Source organism: Micropterus salmoides, unplaced genomic scaffold, assembly GCF_014851395.1.
Source record: "Micropterus salmoides isolate LMB-PRFRI ecotype aquatic unplaced genomic scaffold, ASM1485139v1 Ms_hic_scaffold_19, whole genome shotgun sequence".
In the NCBI taxonomy this organism is placed as follows: domain Eukaryota; kingdom Metazoa; phylum Chordata; class Actinopteri; order Centrarchiformes; family Centrarchidae; genus Micropterus; species Micropterus salmoides.
In genome coordinates, this window is record NW_024041039.1 from 28333329 (window position 1) to 28354066 (window position 20738).

General features: G+C 41.7%; 1 protein-coding gene across 1 annotated transcript in view; it reads right to left on the minus strand.

The window, feature by feature from the left end:
• Window positions 1-20738, minus strand: part of eipr1 (EARP complex and GARP complex interacting protein 1) — a 68204-nt gene that overhangs the window by 46130 nt on the left and 1336 nt on the right. The window contains exons 3-4 of the mRNA XM_038729821.1: window positions 8657-8789; window positions 6755-6911 (exon numbers count right to left, since the gene is read on the minus strand). Coding sequence (XP_038585749.1) covers window positions 6755-6911; window positions 8657-8789 — 290 coding nt within the window. The remainder of the gene's footprint in view (window positions 1-6754; window positions 6912-8656; window positions 8790-20738) is intronic.

Genomic DNA, 20738 nt, shown 5'->3' on the forward strand with positions numbered 1-20738 from the left:
TTTTCAAGCAGTTCAGAGCAGAGTTTTCTGTGGGAGATGGGAACTCCCTTTGGGGTTGGGTTTGGGCATTTTCACTTTGCAAACCTATATTACTCAATAAAGGTATGTATAAACTACATCTATTATATGGTTTATATGGTATATAATGGACTTATCTTTTCCATTTTATCTATCACTGGCCAAGTTGCAATAACATGTGGTTTTACTAAATAATTAAGTAAATATAATTTCTGAACATATCTTCCTAAAGAAACCTAATTTCTTGACTGGCTACTCTCTGCTGTCTCAGAAGACAACACCTTTTATGTTGTAACACTGAACCTTTAACAAGTCCAACAAAGTGGTGACTCTTGATCTAGCTGATTATGTCACAACGTTTTCAGGATAATCTCCCAGTCATTTCAATATTTTAAGCTGTACTTAATTTTGCATGAGGGCCATCACTATTTGGAGCAAGTAGGTCATGACAAAGTGCAATGTAAGAAGGCTACAGCTGTTATTTTAATGTGTCAGGGACATGCTCAATGTAACCTATGATATTTTCTGCTACTCCTCTCATTGTCAGGTTGTAGTTACAGGTTGTGAACACTAATCAGGCTGCCACACCAAATTGTTTCTGCCCTCTCCAGAATATTAACTTATCATGAGTTAATAAAGTCTGCATTTTTCAGATAATCCAAATAGTTTTTTAGAGCTAGGGCATGCAATATATTTCTTTGTTATATTTGTTAAATATTCTCTTTACATCCTGGTACAAATCAATCAAATTCTCTGAGAAAACGAGAAAGAAAAAAATCTGTTGCTATCTCAGGCCTGAAATAAGACCAGCCAATCATTTTATTCAGGCTGAATGAAAATGTGCTTTGGGGGAGTGGCTGTAGAGGATGGTCTCAAGGGAGAGGGTTCAGAATTTCTTGGTGGATACTTACTTAGTTTCTCCAACGTTATGCTAGCTTAAAGTGGTTTATTTATTTTTAGCATCAGAATTCTAAACTCATAAGGGAACAGTTAACCCATCAATTGATCTGAAAATTTCAAAAACACCAACTTATATAAAATATATGGTTTCCATTTCGTAGTGACAGGCGGTGATGGGAGATCTTTGCGTTTTAGATAGTTGTACCTTAAGTTACTTGCAAACAACCTAATTAGATTAAAAAAGCAACTCAAAAGAAGATTCAATACTGGGTTGGGATTTGATAACATTTCAAATCAAACCTCAATGCTAACTGTATTATTCCAGATCGAAATGATGGGCATAACTATGAGAGTAATTCCAAAGTTGTAATAAATTGGAATTATCTTTTAATGTACCCGCCACTTGCTTAAACTTCACCAAGATTATTTTTTGACCAGCCCTGGAGTAAAAACCAACAGACCTGCAAACCAGTGCAACACCTCCATCATGTGTGTTCTGTGTTCATCATCAGGTTGAAAAGACTGGATCACAAAGGCCCTTTAGTTTACTGAAAGCCCCCATCACACACACAACACACACACACACACACACACACACAGTAGGCTGAAAAGTCTGCATGAGAGCCCACTACTGGGTCCAATTAACTGTGACATGGGGACCCTCACACTGAAAATCATGGTAAGTGAGCACCAAGACATTGACTGACACACTCACATACATACTTCTGCATGTCCACGCACATACACAGATAAAAAGCACAAAACGTACAACAGGATAAAAGAGGCTTGACATATATACAGCCAGGCGTCGAGTGAAAGGGTTTGAGTCTTAGTCCACAAATACACACAATCACACCCACAGACACCACCTACCCCCTCCCGTCACACCCCGCTTTAGAAAATCAAACTTGTTGCCTTTTTGCGCTTTACCATTCCCTCCTAGGGCCCTCATTCGCTCAAATGGCTCCACGGGAATCGATTCGCTCAACCCAATCGAAACCAAGTGTGAGGAGACGAAGGAGAAAAAAAAAAAAAACGTAATCACCAAAAAACATGAATTTTCCCTAGCTTTGTTTAGCCCTATTTTTTGGGTGTACTTTGCCGATATTTCCATTCAGAGCACGCTTCGCAACAGGGCAGAGGCTCAAATGTTTGCCCACCCAAACAATGAGGGGATTTGGAGGAAGGAGAAAGTGTTATTGTTGGTGGGAGTGCAGGGACACCAGCTACCGGAAAAAAAACACACACACACACACACACGTGAAGAATGCAGGCTACACACACAGGCAGGCATGCTACAGTGGGCGCAAACACACATGGGCAGGTGAACAAACACACACACATTAAACAGACAAAAGCCTCATAAGAATACGAACTCTAATCTCTTTACTCTTTGTCTGCTGACACACACAAACATGCATAAATACACAGACTGGTGAAAGCTGCCAGTATTATAAGAGTGAGTGGGGATAAGTGTGTGTGTGTGTGTACGTGCACATCATAGAGAGATGGAGGAGGTGGGCAGTGGACCAAAGCCATCCATCTAGGGGAGTCAATAGTGCACAGCATAGGCTACAGGCTTCACAGCACCGAATGCACACTCCTGCCACACACACACACACACACACACACACACACACACAGAGTGTGGTGCCCTTGTGAGGGTTACAGCTCTCAGGGTGTTAATATGGTGGAGCCCAGAGCCATCAATCTTTACCCAGCAACCTTGCTTGACCTGCCCTATGACACACACACACACACACACACATATATATACACATATACACACATACACACATGCACAAAACACACATATTGCACAAATGCACTCTTCTCCTCTACTCATCTTCCTCACTCCCTCTTTATCTCTCCTTTGCAGACACCTGCTACAGTATGCATCACCCTAACTGATTGGCGCCTCTAAAAATGATAGCAATCATGAGGCGGCCGATGAACAGTGGACTAAAAAGGGGAATGACCATTGATTTCAATTCTCACAGGCAGTGAGTCATGGCCAGGCGTTGTACACAGGAGCTCCGACTGTAAGACAAAAGGCCGAAGCAGTCTGAGATGTGGGCCAGTCAATATTCTGAGCCAAAAAAAAAAAAAAAAAACACTCACATGGAAGAGAGACACAGGCAGTGGGGTGAGCTTTATTCCAGCTGGTAGGAATCTAATGGTGTGGAGAGTGTGGGCTATTTCAATTTCAGCAGGCCAACATGTCCATCTGTCCCCTAGTGTGTTTTCAATGTTCACTGTAATTTCTAAATGGCTCCCATTTAGTTTTAGGACTTCTGATCTCATGAAGACAGAGCCTTCCTAAAACTGCCTGTAGGTTGTTTTTTTCTTTGTTTGAGGTGGGCAAATCATTCTGCCAAGTCCCTGCCAACTGCTGAATGAAATAAGGCATGACATTCTGTGTTAAACAACGTTATTTTGCCAGATACACTATTGACTCTTTGTGATGTATGAATCGGAGCATCGCACTCAACTTCCAACTATGTAGTGGGTTTAAAGGATAGGTTCAAATTTTTTAAAGTCTGTCTAAAAGTAGTACTCACATGCCCATACATACAGTATACTGAAACAATATTTGGTCCTTGTAATTAGTCCTCCTATTTATACTTGCCACCAAGAAAGGCCATCCTAAAGTAAGTAAGTAAACAAAGTGCTTTACTACATTAACATTCACAGAATGATATGACCACCCAAGCCTCATGAAGAAGTGAGCTAAAAGCACAGTATGTAATAAAAATGTATAACAATTACACAATAAGCAGTAAAAAATACAAAAAATACATAAACTGCAGACCATACAGGTTAACCAAGGGCCTGTCTGAACAGGTGAGTCTTTAGCTGCCTTTCGAAAACATAAGGGTGCAGACAGAGCATCCCAGAGTTTAGGTGCAACAACCTGAAAAGCTCAATCACCACAGGTCTTAACGCGAGTTTGTGGGACAGACAGCTTATTTCCATTTTTGAAATCCATTTACTTTACTCAAGTCCTTACTCCACTGAAATACAATGCAGAACATAACTGGCAGTTAAGCTTAATGGACTGGATAGCTACTTGATTTATCTACCTCAGACTAGAGCTGGGCGATAAATTAATTTTATTAATTAATTTGATTTTATAGTTTAAGATGATGTTTAATCGATTTTTACCTAAACTTGGGTATTTACAGTAATAAACAGTAGTAGAAGTGAGGAATTTGATCCAAGTGGTTCCGTTTTTGCAATATCCGACCTGGACAGACATTTACATTGCCAAAGCAAGTGTGTAATAAAGACATAAAAATTAGAGTTGGGATTTTGCTATTAAAAATATACATTGATAAGTCAAAACATTGTGACCACCCGCTGGCCCACCTGTGACCACTTGCTGGTCATTATATGTAGATCTCCTTTTGCCACCAAAACAGCCCTGACCCGTAGAAGCATGGACTCCACTGTGTTCTGACACCTTCCAATCAGAACCAGTATCTACCAGTATATTTTTCAGCAGCTTGACCTACCGTAGCTCAGTAGTCTGTTGGATTGGACAATGCGGGCCAACTTTCCCTCCTCACGTGCATCAGTGAGCCTTGGCCGCCCATGACCCTGTTGCCGGTTCACCCCTTTTCTTTCCTTGGATCACTTTTAATAGGTACCCACCTCTGCAGACCATTTTGGGGATGCTCTGACCATCAGTGGTATCTAGCCATCACAATCTGACCCTTGTCAATGTCTCTCAAATCCTTACGCTTGCCCATTTTTCCTGCTTCTAACATATCAACTATGAGGACACAATGTTCACCTGCTGTGTGTCAATATATCCCACCCACTGAGAGGTGCCATGGTAACAAGATAATCAGTGCTATTCACTACACCTGTCAGTGGTCATAATGTTATGGCTGATCGCTGTATGGAAGGAAAATAGAACATTTAAAAAAAATGTAGACTTGCAGTTAAAAAATACCGATACAAATAAGTTAGAACTATATAAACACTACAACCTTTTTTAATGAATTTAAGTGTGTGTGTGTGTGTGTGTGTGTGTGTGTGTGTGTGTGTGTGTGTGTGTGTGTGTGTGTGTGTGTGAGTGAGAGAGAGAGAGAGAGAGAGAGAGACTAGGTTAACCATCACTGTCCCTCAGGTTGTGGCATGTTGACCCATATAGGGCAGCAAGACAGGCCATGTCTCCTTCTCCTAGGAGAGCTCATTTAGCTATTTGAAATGTGAGATTACACCGTTGAACTTGTAAATGCTCTTCATTTCCTTATTTTACATTGTAGGAGGAAGTGCATCTTTGTCTCAGTCTCACTGGTCGAACAGTGACCACATAATCTGTTTTCTTTTGGTTGCCATGATTTTTTGTGTTCCTTTTTCGACGGACAGTTTGCGGTCACTGAGCATGTACTTGGTCAAGATCTGTCCCTGCTTTCCATCTCTGACAGTAGAGAGATATTCTGCCAATTCATCATTTATTTTTAAGGTCAGATAACATTCTAATCTACATGGGCTTTTAGTTAGGAAACAATATGTTGTGAAAGTTCAAAGGGTGGTGTGCCATCAGCACGCAATTCCTTTTTATCTAAACGTGAAACCCTTTCAGTCAAATAGGTTTCTTTACATTGCGTTATAATTTGGTTTACTCTGATTGGGGACTGCAAAGCAGTGTTGTTGTGAGACTGAGTCAGAGTGTCTGAGAGGGGGCAGGTAGTCTCAGCACCAACTGACATGGGGGAGTCTTTGCAGGGTCAGCTGGGCTTGGAGGGCTTTGGAATGGAGGGCTTCTAGGGAGCTGGATTTAAGGTCATTCAAACATTTGAGTGATTTCTGAATGTTAATTATCAGTGGATATCTGCCTAATTCTGCTCTATATGCATTTGTTGGTGTTCTTTTGTACATGTAAAATGCATGAGTGGAGCCCATACTTCACTACCACATAGCAGAGCGCTGGATGACACACAAATATTTTAAGCCAAATTCTTTATTGGAATTTGGAAATTCTAAGCTCAACCTTTTTCTTTTAGTGCATTTACTAACAACTTGAAACTCCCTGACGTCATTATGGTTATACCAAGGGAGGTCAACTCATCCAATGTTCAATAATATGATTATTTATGGTAGGTCTGTTCTGAATCTCTCTTTTTTTTTACATTGAAATCTTCCATTTCCACTTAAATGAGTAGTATTAGTAGATTGCAGTTTGTGGACACGCTGTTGGCAGTGGTGGTCGAACAAGTTTGAGGTGAAATGGGGAGTTGGTGAGAGCAAAGCACTTAATAAGAGCAATAGGTTGTTATTTGTCTGATTGTTTCATGGCGGTTTTGTTCTAGGAAACAAATGAACACGGCCACACCTCCGCACTACCCTGCTCAGCTCGACCCCGCCCTCTGTCGAACAAACACACTGCAGCTATGCAGCCGTGGCACAGACTTAAAGTAGCAATGTAGCCTGGTCGCTAGTACATTTTTGTAGTTTGAGCAGCATCAAACATTGATCTGAAATTTGAACATCAACATGCTAAACAAAGCTGGCATGCACAGCAAGGCTGACTATTGCAAACAATGTTTCTCACTTTTTGGCCCACCCGCCAGAACCTGTTGTGTATGTTCTAGTAAGCTTACCCGAACGTGCGCATAATTTACAGTAGATTAATCAATGAAACACGAGAATGGTGTGAAGTCCTGTTTGTGAACCCCATGAGTTATTAAGCATCCTGCATCCACAAAAAATTAACCATATCCCATCCTACAAATACATACCAGAGACAAACAGATAATAACTATTGTGCATAAAAAAGAATAATTGCACTTGCAGCATTTGTACTCTGAGTACAAGCAACACCTACCAGGCAGCATTGCTGTGGGCGCTGTCATCTAGGTGACAGAGCAGCTCCAGCGTTTGGGGGTTGTGGGTGGAATCGTCAGGTGACTCATGACTTCCTGTCTCCCAATCAGAAGGCATCCGCCATACTGCCGCACACGACACCACTCTGCTGTCACTGGCTGGAGGGGCACAACACACAAACACACACAGTCATTCACAGATTGTTAAGAGTACAGTCAGAGTGTGTGTGTGTGTGTGTGGTGGACAGGCACTGATGCGGTGACGTGGATACACTTTCCTCCAAATCCACATCACAAATGAGTTCGTTTGGCACATCCACACCAGAGCCAGAGTTGTTAATTGGAACCAGTGGAGTAAAATGTAAAATTGATACAGTAATTGGACTAAAAGTTTGAAGCTGGAGGGCATAGCCCTTCACAGAGCGAGAGAGAGAGAGAAAGCAGGAGGAGAGAGAGAGAGAAAACAGAGAGAGCAAAAGAGCCTAATTTCTTTTTGGTGTAGATATTGACAGTGTGTGGGCAGGCGTTGGGCTATGAAGCACTGGCGTTAGGCCTATTTGTCAAATTAAAAAGCAACGTGGTGCGAGTCCACAGGCTCTTGAGTGGTTTTAGACAACCTTGCACTTGGAGTAAGTGGGCCAGCAATCATCTTGAACAAAAGCCTTTTCTTGCTCACATATTAGAGTGCTGGTGGGAGGTGGTATGGAAACGCCATATGAACACTCTTGTGTGTTTGTATGTATATATTTATGTGTGTGTGGGGTGTGCAGCAGTGCATAGAGGGCTGTCTGAGCTTCAGCCTGGTCCAGAGTGGCTGTCATCCTGTGAACTCGAGCATGTAGAACTCAGCTGACAGAGAGCGAGAGACAGGGAAAAAAAGAGAGGGAGCGAGGGGAGAGGGCAGTGGAGGGTTATGTCTGCCCCTAAAGGCCTACAGTACACTCTGCCTCAACCTCCCCATACCTCATCTGACATGGCTATCTGCTCCTGTGACGCAACACGCTAGCCACACTTGCACACCTTCTATACTTGTGAGAACCATTATTAACATAGTGCATTCCTTAGCCCCAAAGCATTAAAGGCTAAGTTCAGTATTTTTCCACCTGGACCCTTTTTTCCCCCCATGTATTTGTGTTTGTGACTAATTGGGACAAAATTTTATTACAGTGCTAGTTTTTGCCACTGACAGGCTTAAATTTTTACAAATTTAATTTATATGCTAGTTTTAATCATACATCCAACGTATGCAAAAATCTGTGTTAATGATAAGGAAGACTCCTTATCACCCTTAAAGGTACAGTAGTATTTTTTGTCAAAACTATGGCTGTAGTATGGCTGTGTCAACTGAGAGGGTTATGGGGGGTGTTAAAACATGATAGTTTATCAGGGATGCTTGACGCTGGTTCTTCTTCTTGTAACAGCTGAAATATAAAATGTCAAAGTCAACGTCATGTCTTTGTCTGTCCTATTGCACCCGATCGTTTTTTTTTTTTGTCAGTGCAGCAAACCAAAAACCATTTATGAGGTTGTACAATTTGAAGAAAACCTTCCATAAAAGCATAGATGATGTAAAAGTGACCTTCAAAGATTTTCTCCTGCCTGACAGCGACTTTTCAGCCGCTGCTATTATCCCTCATGTGGGTCATCATGTCCACACATTAGTATTGATCCTATCAAAGTCTGAACATGACTTCTAACACAGTTGCTACCGGCGAAGACAGACTGGCGGGTTATTGATCACCTGTTAAAGACTTATTATATGTGTTATAATTCTCAACAACTGCATGAGGTCATTAGATGGACGAGACAAACAGTATTTATATAAAAATGGACACAGACAGAAAAACAAAAAACAAAGAAAAAAATGAATGGAGCCAGAGACAGAAGGAAACAGTAGGACTCACTTTTGTTATAGCAGGTGGTAAGCACAGCCTTATCTGCCGGACTGGTGCCAATGTGCCATATCTCTCCAGCTTGGTGCAGAAGGACATTCTTATTAATGATGTTATTCTCATCATCAAAGTCAATGATGTGGATCTGAAAGAAAAGCAGAAACAGAGAGGAGAAATGTGTTGAGGATGAAACTGCATGCACCTCCCTCCACACACACCAGCCGCAGTTCAAAGCTCCACTCACTTCTCTGATTCCCCCCAAAAAGATTCCTGATTCCTCTCTTTTTTTTTAATATGACAGTAAACGTAATTTCAAGGCAGGCATCTCTTTGGTTCTTTTTTCCCCTGTCAACTTCATACGGCTGAAGACTTTTCATCTTGATTTGGCCTTTAAAGCGACGATTAAGACACTTTTAGAAGTCACACTGGATTCATGGGAGTTCTGCATTTGACAAGCTGGGGGAGTCAGAGGAAAACATACAACAACAAAGGAAATAAAAATTTTAAAAAAAAAACTCCATTCCATCTTTTTTGTTTTTGACAAATGGCCCTGCTAATAAGGGCTGGGGATGAGGTGCATTATCCAAGAGAGATTTTCTGTGAAAGGGCTTTAATTGTGTACTTTTTAAAAAAACATTTCTTATAAGCAAACCTTTGGCAGCAGCACGATAATTCAGCTAGAGCTGAGCATACTCTAATTTCACATGTCTAATTTTGATCTGCATAGTGTGTAACTTATTAGTTAAGTACAATATGGCACATGAGTGTGCCAGCAACAATACAGAATAGATGTCCTTCCCACATTATTAATAGAATGTAACCTTGTCTGCAGTCTTAATGGACCATTCAATGGCAAAAAAAACAAATGTCTACTAAAAAACCAAATGGTGTCCTGTAGATGGAAAAACTAACACCGATAGTGTAGAAATCATGAGATGCACCTTGCACAAATATAATGCAAAAGGGGCATTGAAGTTCCTCTCAGTGGAGAACATGGTGTCCCTTATGAAGCATTTCTTGGTGTTTTACGGGTAAATGTAAAAATGCTCTTTAATTCCAAGGGACTCATATGAAAACATGTCATGATTAATCAATTATATTCATTATTTTGTTTGGCCAGTCATTGAAGAGATGAATGAAAGAACAGCCCAAAGAGCTGAAATTCAAGGCACGCTGCAAAATACCTGTTTTTGCATGTTTCAAAGGAACAGTTAAACCTTTTTGGGAAATACTCCTACCTTGCTTTCTTTCCATGAGTGAGCTAAGAAGATAGATACTACTCGCCTGTCTGTGTGTTGAGTTCGGAGCTGGAGCCGAGAGCCAATTAGCCTAACACCATTAAAGCTCACTAATTAACACATACTTCAACTCTTTAATCTGTACACAAAAACAGAAATGTAAAACCGACAATTTGTATTTTTGGGGGGGGAAAGGTACGTGCTAAAACATTCTTGGCAAACAAAAGGTGGGTGAAGTGACTTCCGGTTTCATTGCATTCCTTTTGAATCAAGCTGCTTCATCGCGGCTGAAATCTTACTATTGCTCAAAATAAGCATTGCATAAAGTATTGTTTTCCTATCAGTATTGAAACTCAAAGCAACACTAGCATCTTGACAAAACTTCTTAACTCAAGGTCCACTTATTGGTTTGCAGGAACTGCAAGATGTGGTTGAAAGCTCTGGATAGAGGCAACAAGTCAATGCTGTGTAGATTTTGAAGATTTTTCAGGCTCAAGAATAAACTCAGTCAGCACAAACACTGTATTACTAGGTTACACCTTAGCATAGTAACTGCTGCTTTTAGCCTTATTTTTCCTGGTTCCAGTTTACTATTTTTTCCTGTCCAATTTTAATCTTCATGATCAATGGTAATGAAAAAGATGCGTAGACTACTTTACAGCATAAGGCACCAGAAATACTTACAAGTTTCCTTCCTTCCTTCTTGGTGAAATGCTGAGGCCTCAGCTACACTTGAGAACACAATCAACAGCTGTCTCGGCTTCAAGTTCAACAAACAAGCTAAACTTTTATCCATAAGAAGTTAATAGAAATTCCTCCTTACTGAGCTCTTTTCATTAGATGGAAATCTATTCTATGAGGGCCCTCGATTGAATGCAGTTCAGGGCCTACAATGCAGTAAAACAGTGAGGGTCTCAAGGTTTGATCAGACAATTAATGGCGGTTTCTCCCATAAGAGAGACACTTACAGCACCTTGGGGGACCGTTAATGGGGTTGCACTGGACAATAACTCCTGCTAGGCACTTCCACCCCCCTTCCCTGTACTACTTTTACAGGCTAAACAAGAGGATGAAAGGAGGAAGAGGAGGAGGAGAAGAAGAGCATCGGAGCGGCAGCATCCTTCAGCCTCCTCAAAGTCAGCTAGGCAGCTATTAACCTTGGGTTGGACTGCATCGAGCAAAAAATTATTACGCAAAGTTATAATTTTATGGTAGTGGGGGAGCGGTACAAATAAATTCAGGCTGGCGGGACAGGGTAATTGGAGGGCCTAGTAATAGGGTCCCCCCGAATGAACCCAGGTGTGAGGGGAGAGAGAAGTTCCAGCCCTCCTCCCCCAGGTGATTTATCCCTCATTCTTGCAGGCCTGGGGAGTGACTCATAGCCTTCAGCCACTTGGGCACCCAGCCCAGCACTTTTAATTATGTGCCGATGGTAGGAGGAATTGAGGCAGCGAGGAGGAGAGGAGGAAGATTGGGAAGAAGGGTTAAGGGAGGGATAAAGCCAAGCTGGCTCGTGGACCGCACTTCAGGGGCCTCTCCGCTAAAGCTCTTTAGCCGTACAGATGACAGTAAGCAGGGCGGAGGAGTAGCGAGCGGGTGAGAGGTGCCAAGCTCGGGCGCTTTATCTCGTTAGCAGCCTTAAATGCCATGCCGACGTGCCCTCCGATTTGTCATTCCAGCTATTGGTCTCTGAGGGATTTGAGAGGTGCTCTGCGAGTTAAGGGAGACATTTCCACCCTGCATTATGCTTAATGGGAGGTGGAGAGGCCAGCAGGCTTATGGATACAGCAGAAGCATTCAGGGCTGAAATGCCAATTGGAAAAACATTTTTCACATTGCAAGTTCAAACCTAGATGAACTGAGCTAACCAATGTTGGCCAGCAAACGTATGCGGAGGGGAAAAGACAATGAGCTTCATGAATAAAATGGACTGCCTCAGATTCAAATGTAGGGTCATCTCAAAGAACAGGACCTAAAACATGAATAATGATTCCCATTACATTTGACAGCTTCAAATGCTCTTTGACATTGGTATCTGAAAAACAGAGCACAGGTCAGTAAAGTATATTATTTACAATTTGAAAATAAACAGAATTCTGTTGTTAAAGTGCATAACTTTAATAAAGCATGTGTATTATAAATTAAAAATAAGGTAGCAGCAACAAGTAATAGCAATCCATTCACAACTAAGTGTGAGTAACAGCGAGCTTGCAGGTTCTTTGCATGCCACACTGTGCTATATGAATCTAATTTTGGGTCTCAATCTGTGTCAGACTGCACAATATTAATTTTGAGAGAGGTTAATGTGCCATGAATGCATGTTGAATGGTAGTGCTACTAAAAGGTAACAGTAAAGGTACTTTGTCACATACACGTAGTGAAATTCATCCTCTGCATTTAAACTATTCCTGAAGGGAGCAGTGGGCAGCCACTGTACAGCCCGGGGACCAACTCCAGATTAAAATACAGTGCCAGGTCTAACGGCACTGACTGGAGAACCTACCTAACATGTTTTTGATGGTGGAGGAAACCGGAGCACCCGGAGGAAACCCACACAGAAAGGCTGAGTCGGCCGTGCTGTGTAAATGGTTGAAAATAATTCTTCCGTTCTCACATTTCAAAAATTCACCAAATCAAAAACAAGTTTAGCTGCAGTGCTTGCACAGTGTCTCCTTAAAGGTCTGTAATATTTAGGAGGATCTATTGACAGAAATGCAAGATCCATAACTATGTTTTCAGTGGTGTGTAAAGACCTTTCACAATTACCCTTTATGTTTTTTTATTTCCTTAGTATGAGCCATTTCAATACACCAGGGGGTCCTGTAACATGGAAGTCACTATGTTGCGCCGCCATGTTTCTACAAGAGGAAGAAGGAAAAAGAAGTAGTACTAGTAGTAGTAGTTTTCTGGTTTATTAGAAGTAAGAAAAGAAGTGAAATTTGGACAAATAGAGGACCACACATATTATTTGGCATTAGCACGTATTTAGCATTTAGCACGTTTTAGCACGTAGCATTTAGAGCCAACAGAGCGTGGCGGCCACTGTAGGTTCTCCTATGCGCTTGGAAAAGGAAGGGTGAGCAATTAGGTTGCAATTTGCAACCTTCACCACTAGATGCCACTAAAACACACTGAACCTTTGTCTATGAAGATTCTCAGTCATCCAGGTCATAGTTATCCAACGAAGGTTAAAATCAAGGGCAACTGGACTTGGTTGAAAATACTGGAAGACGTTTTGTTCCTCATCCAAAGGACTTCTTCAGTTCTGACTGACTGGCAGGGAAACTCAGCTATTTGACCTCAGTGGGGTCGTTATCCTGGGTCATCGATACCGCTGGTTCGTTAGTGTTCCTGGTTGCTGTAACGACAGTCGTTAGGACTACTGGTGGCCAAGACTGAACGACCATCGTTGGTATCTTCACCTGAGGCCAATAGGTTACGTTTGTTGAGTTTCCTGGGAAGTGATGAAAGGACCGCATTGTAAGTGGGGGATAAGTGGTGGCGTAGACCCCCTCCCCTGTTCAATGACGGCTTCTCAACCCTGGTGTAGATGCTTCCTTGACACCTCTTTCAAACCATCCATCTTCTCTGTCTAAAATGTGCACCTGGTGGTCCTCAAACGAGTGTCCTCTGTCCTTCAGATGTAAGTAGACTGCAGAGTCTTGACCTGAGGAGCTGGCCCTTCTGTGTTGAGCCATGCGTTTGTGTAGTGGTTGTTTAGTCTCCCCAATATACAGGTCTGTGCAGGCCGATTATCAGCAGCATTAACTCGGTCACCTACAACATTCCCAAACACATTTCTACCATCTTAGCTCCTTTAGTGGGAAACACGCCTCACCACGTCCAAAACTCTATTGACTTTGTAAACAAAGTTCGAGGACTAAAACTGGATCCAGATGAAACCATGGTATCCTATGACGTGACTTCTTTGTTCACCTGCATCCCCACCATAGAGGCAGTAGAAACCGTAAGGAAACGGCTTCTACGAGACAACACCCTGGACAACAGAACCAGCCTCAGCCCTGACCAGATCTGTAAATTAGTCAGCCTCTGTCTAAACACCACCTACTTCCAGTACAACGGAGGATTCTACAGACAGAAGCATGGCTGTGCCATGGGCTCACCGGTATCCCCGATTGTGGCAAACATCTACATGGAAGAAGTGGAGAATAAAGCCCTCAGCTCCTTCAGAGGAACAGCACTGAGCCACTGGTACAGATATGTGGACGACACCTGGGTCAAATTAAAAGCCAGGAAGTGCAAGCCTTCACAGAACACATCAACTCTGTGGACAGTAACATCAAGTTCACATGAGAAGATGTTCACAACAACAGTTTGGCCTTCCTGGACTGCGCTGTACACATTGAAGAGGACAGGAGCCTGCAGATTGGTGCTTACAGGAAACCCCCACACACAGACCAATACCTACTCTTCGATTCACACCACCCACTGGAGCACAAGCTAGGGGTCATGAGAACACTGCACCACAGAGCGGAAAACATACCAACAACCGCCCAAGCCAGAGAGAAGGAACAGAACCATCTGAAGGGGGCATTTACAGCCTGTGGATACCCTAAATGGACCTTTGTGAAAACCAAGAAGAACAAAACTACAGGGGACGAGGAGAAGAAGGTCAAACACAACAACATTGTGATTCCACACATGTCTGGAGTATCAGAGAAACCCAAGAACACACTAAGACAGATGCTGGTCCACCCCAAAGACCGCACACCCAAACAAGCAATCTAGTGTATGCGGTCCAATGCAGTGAGGAATGCACAGACCTGTATATTGGGGAGACTAAACAACCACTACACAAACGCATGGCTCAACACAGAAGGGCCAACTCCTCAGGTCAAGACTCTGCAGTCTACTGACATCTGAAGGACAGAGGACACTCGTTTGAGGACCACCAGGTGCACATTTTAGACAGAGAAGATGGATGGTTCGAAAGAGGTGTCAAGGAAGCATCTACACCAGGGTGGAGAAGCCGTCATTGAACAGAGGAGGGGGTCTACGCCACCACTTATCCCCCACTTACAATGCTGTCCTTTCATCACTTCCCAGGAAACTCAACAAACGTAACCTCTTGGCCTCAGGTGAAGATACCAATGATGGTCGTTCAGTCTTGGCCACCGGCAGTCTGTCGTTACAGCAACCAGGAACACTAACGAACCAGCGGTATCGATGACCCGGGATGATGACCCGGGATAACGACCCCACTGAGGTTAAATAGCTGAGTTTCCCTGCCAGTCAGTCAGAACTGAAGAAGTCCTTTGGATGAGGGACGAAACGTCTTCCAGTATCTTCAACCAAGTCCAGTTGCCCTTGACTTTAACCTTCGTTGGATACACTGAACCTTTAAAATAAAATGGTGTTTTCAATTTTGCATCGGCCCGTATATTCTGCATGCTTTCATGCTCTAGTACAATTAGTTGGTTTGTAGATTTGTAGTCGGAAAAGGAGTCGCTCCACCACATCTAGGTTAATACTTGATCCGAATGGTCACACTAAAAGCCTGCCGTTAAAGCTGTCTCCGACTGCCTCCTGAAGATCTCTCAAAGAATGTCTTTTACACGTCTTTGTAGTCTTGACACAATTTATTGACAATGGCACAACATTTGGGACAGTCTCTCCTCAAAGACACTCGTGGTATTACTATCAGTTGTACATACACAAAGTGGACGAGGAAGTTTTATGAACATTTCAAAAAAGTTTGAGAAAGATGTTCAAACAATGGCTACTATCATACCTCAACACACCCAACAAATCAGTGCGTAAACGGGAGTGACTGTCCAATTGTTTCAGAAAGCTACAATAAAGTAAAATAAATAAAGCATACTGAAGAATTTTGATGATGTGTCTAGGCTATGCTTCTAAATTGCTGCGATCTAAATTGGCAGTCAGCAGATGATTCTAACAGTTAGTGCCTTATTAAACTTGAAAAGAAATAGTTTGTACAACATCTTTGGGCAAATGGGTTTAAACATGTTCCGAATGGCCACACTCGAAAGCGGGGTGAAAAGTCGGCCGTCACAGTGATGAGCAGACGTGATTTTGTTTAAATATAAGGGATAATGGGGCACATTTTCAGAGGTGCAATGACAAACACAAGGTGGTAAGTCTTGGGCACACAGACTGTGTGGGCGCCTCAAAGCGCACCTGCTATTTGGGCTTGTGTGTGCGGCAGGGTAAAGTGAAAAAGGGCTCAATGTAGGTGAATATATATCGGAGGGTGTGGTGATTAATAAAGGTGATTAATAAATATGCTCTCAGCCAGTGAAATCAATGGTCTCATCAGTCTTAAACAGCAATCACAGTGACGCATGACGACAATAGCTCGACAAATGATCAATCTGCCTCTCCAGGAAATCATGTTATTTTCTGGATGGTGCAGAGCAGAAAGATGTGAACATAAAGCTCCACAAATCTGCAGTCAAAGGCAGATGGTGCATTTTTTAACAGTTAATTAGTACAATGATGATGGAAACAAATAAGCCTAATAAAAATGGTTTTGTAAAATTGTTTATAGGATCACTTTTCATAAAGTATGAAGCAGCTGTGGATAACAGGTACTGTAAGAATCAATCAAATTCATTTATTGATAAGCAGACTGATTCACCGGGGATTATTAAAAACATGTGGTGCAGATTTAAGCACGTTCAATGGTTTGAGGTTTATTTACACTTTAAGGATTATTCTGTAATTATAGTGCATTTGCTCTGAGAATAGAGTTTGCTCTTGTTGACAAATATCACTAGTGTTGTAGTCAAGACCGCCCAAACCCAGACAGAGATAAGACCAAGACTTTTAGGGGCTGAGACCGAGTAGTGACCAAGGCTGAGGGACCGAGTCAAGACCAAGACCAGTTTCCCACATTACATGACACACAATAAGACATGGAACGAGATCATAGGTACTTCTCAAATTGATCTGAAAGATCCATTTTCCCATTAAAACACCCACATACAAACAATCGCCATCGCAGGGAAGGTTACTTTTGTTAACAGGAATTTTTAATTAGGGTTATTATTGGTTTCATTTGAAGCAATACGTTTTACATCCAATCAAAATTAGGATGTTAACGAATAAATCAGACGATGCACAAGCAATTTATTGATATTCCCAAAGTTATGGTCTTGACTGGTCTTGACATAAAATCCTGAGTCCTCAATGTCCGAGACCGAGATGACACCGAGTACAAATAACCGCATGGTCATGGTCACTGGTCGTTGCGCCACCACAAAAACAAGGTCCAGGGACTTCAATAAGTGAATCTGAATGAGTATCAGGAGCACAGTGCAATCTAGGACGACCAAACATTTCACAATACTACTTTCACTACTGTCAACTTTCATCTGAGAACGTCATAAAACTGCATGGTCTATAATTATCTTAAAGCAAACAGATAATGAACAAATGAGCAATGAGCACCTTCATTACTACGTAAATCTAATAATTGTACTAAGATTAGATTAACACCGATATTTAAGAATCTGCCTCTCTGGTGTTCTTGTTTTTCAGCTCTGTGGTCATGACAGGGTGGAGGAAAGTGTTAAGAGGAGTACATTAAGCTACTGACAGTGAGTAATAAGAAATCACACAGATCGACTGGGATGCATTGTCACCATTCCCAACAAGCTCTGCATTAGACTCGCTACACAAGACTTGGATTGAACTGCGTCTGCGTTCAGTGCCAGACCGTTTTCACACTGAAGTCTGCCAGGAATGAGGCTTGTTTTTTTTTCCAAGGGAGAAATCTCTCTCTGCCTCTCTTCCTCCCTCTCTCTCACAGAGAGCTAATTATTTCTCCCCCCGTTTAGAGCCAACTGTTTCTGTCATCTGTCTCTGTAATGACCTCTGCAAGATGTGAATGCATGCACACACACAGACAAACAAACACACTCACAGCACAAAACCTTCAACAGTCACACACACGCTTTTGCAGAGAAACCATACATATACACACACAAAACATGGATGCACATGTAACAATTCTACCTATTATTTAGGATGCCACTAGCTTGAGTGCATTTGATAAATGGGGGCAAGACTGAGGCTGTCTCTCCTGAGCTTTAAAAGGTGGTCCCAAATAGTGCCGAAACATAGCTGATAATTGATTGATTAATCATTGACACATCTGGGGCAATTCATTCACAAGGATTTTTATAATTGAATAATACTCACACAATTAGTTGTGTCAATTAATTGGGACCAGTGTTTTCTGATATTTTATAGAGCAAACAATCCAGCTTCTCAAATGTGAGGATTTGCTGCTTTTCTCTCATTTATATTATCCCTATACAGTGAGGGAAAAAAATGATTTGCTCCCCTGCTGATTTTCTACGTTTGCCCACTGAAAAAGAAATTATCAGTCAATAATTTTAGTGGTAGGTTTATTTGAACAGTGGGAGACAGAATAACAACAAAAAAAATCCAGATAAATGCCTGTCAAAAATGTTATAAATTAATTTGCATTTTAGTGAGTGAAATAAGTATTTGACCCCCTCTCAATCAGAAAGCTCTCCGTCTCCCAGGTTTCTTTTATACAGGTAACGAGCTGAGATTAGGAGCACACTCTTAAAGGGAGTGCTGCTAATCACGTTTGTTACCTCTATAAAAGACACCTGCCCACAGAAGCAAGCAAATCAGATTCCAAACTCTCCACCAAGGCCAAGACCAAAGAGCTGTCCAAGGAGGTCATTGATAAAGATTGTAGACCTACACAAAGCAGCTTGGTGAGAAGGTGACAACAGTTGGTGCGATTTTTCGCAAATGGAAGAAACACAAAAGAACTGTCACTCTCCCTCTGTCTGGGGCTCCATGCAAGATCTCACCTTGTGGAGTTGCAATGATCATGAGAACAGTGAGGAATCAGCCCAGAACTACACGGGAGGACCTGGTCAATGACCTGAAGAGAGCTGGGACCACAGTCTCAAAGAAAACCATTAGTAACACACTACGCCGTCATAGATTAAAATCCTCCAGCGCCCGCAAGGTCCCCCTGCTCAAGAAAGCACATGTACAGGCCCGTCTGAAGTTTTCCAATGAACATCTGAATGATTCAGAGGAGGACTGGGTCAAAGTGTTGTGGTCAGATGAGCTCTTTAGCATCAACTCAACTCGCCGTGTTTGGAGAAGGAGGAACGCTGCCTATAACCCCAAAAATACCATCCCCACCGTCAAACATGGAGGTGGAAACATGATGCTTTGGGGGTGTTTTTATGCTAAGGGGACAGGACTACTTCACCGCAACAAAGGGACGATGGACGAGGCCATGTACCGTCAAATCTTGGGGGGGGACCTCCTTCGCTCAGCCAGGGCATTGAAAATGGGTCGTGGATGGGTAATCCAGCAGGACAATGACCCAAAACACACAGCCAAGGCAACAATGGAATGGCTCGAGAAGAAGCATATTAAGGACTTGGAGAGACCTTAATCCCATAGAAAATCTGTGGAGGAAGCTGAAGGTTCAAGTTGCCAGACGTCGTCCTCAAAACTATAATGACTTAAGAGAAGATCTGCAAAGAGGAGTGGGACAGCATCCCTCCTGAGATATGTGCAAACCTGGTGGCCAACTACAAGAAACATCTGACCTCTGTGACTGCCAACAATGGTTTTTCCACCAAGTACTAAGTCATGTTGTGCAGAGGGGTCAAATATTTATTTCACTTATTAAAATGCAAATCAATTTATAACATGTTTGACATGCATTTTTCAGATTTCAGAGTTATTCTGTCTCTCACTGTTCAAATAAACCTACCACTAAAATTATAGACTGATAATTTCTTTGTCATTGGGCAAACGGACAAAATCAGCAGGGGATCAAATAATTTTTCCCCCCACTGTACATCAAATAAATATTGGGGTTTGGACTGTTGTTTGGACAAATTAAACAAACTGAGGAAATTTTGATAGGCACTGTTTTACTATATTCTAACATTTTGTAATAAATAAGTTTTTTAGAGCTGCAACTAAGAATTATTTTCATTTTTAATAATTCCGTTGAATCTCTCTTTTCGAATTGTAAGGAAAAAGCATTAAAGTAAACACCAATCACGACTTTCCAAATTCCAAGGTTATGTCTTTTCATCCTGCTTGTAAAGTTCAAGTAATATATTCAATTAACAGTAATAAAAAGCAGGACGTGTTAAGATTTAAGTGGCTGCCAGCATCAAATATTTAACATTTCTTCATTAACTGATTATCAAAACTGTCGGAAATTATTTTTCTAATAATTGTTTCAGCGCTAAATGAACCAACTAAAATCAAAAGTAATACTGTCAGATTAAATCGATAATGAAAATATCTAAACCTATTCCCAAGCCTTGAATCCAAAGCACACAAACACACACACTCCTCAATAGGACGAAAACAATCAGGCTACATCAAATCAACAAATTTAACAAAAATACAACATATGTATAATTTTCCTACCTAAAGAAAAGGAACTAAACACAACCAAATAAGCGTGCAGTTAATGGCAACCTTGGCTTTACTTTAGGATTGACAATTAAAAGTAAGATTGCAAAAATACATTTAATAAGCTACAGATTAGCAGCAATGCAAGGTTATAAAAAGTGTCTATTTGTGAATAATACACTTATCAGTTATGTTCTTTAAATACTATGCTGCCTCTCATAAAACTTTTTCGTATTGAGGTAACAAAAATGGGCCTTATGTTTGCAATTACTTAAGTCCTTGAGGTCCTATGCAGATTTTTCTATGAACCTTAGATCTACGGTATGAAGGATTCCTTCCTTGTTTATGCCCACACAACCCGAGAAAACCAAAGTTCCTTTACAGAATCTTGATCTTCTTTGCAGCTGTAACCGCTTTATATCATTGGGAGGACT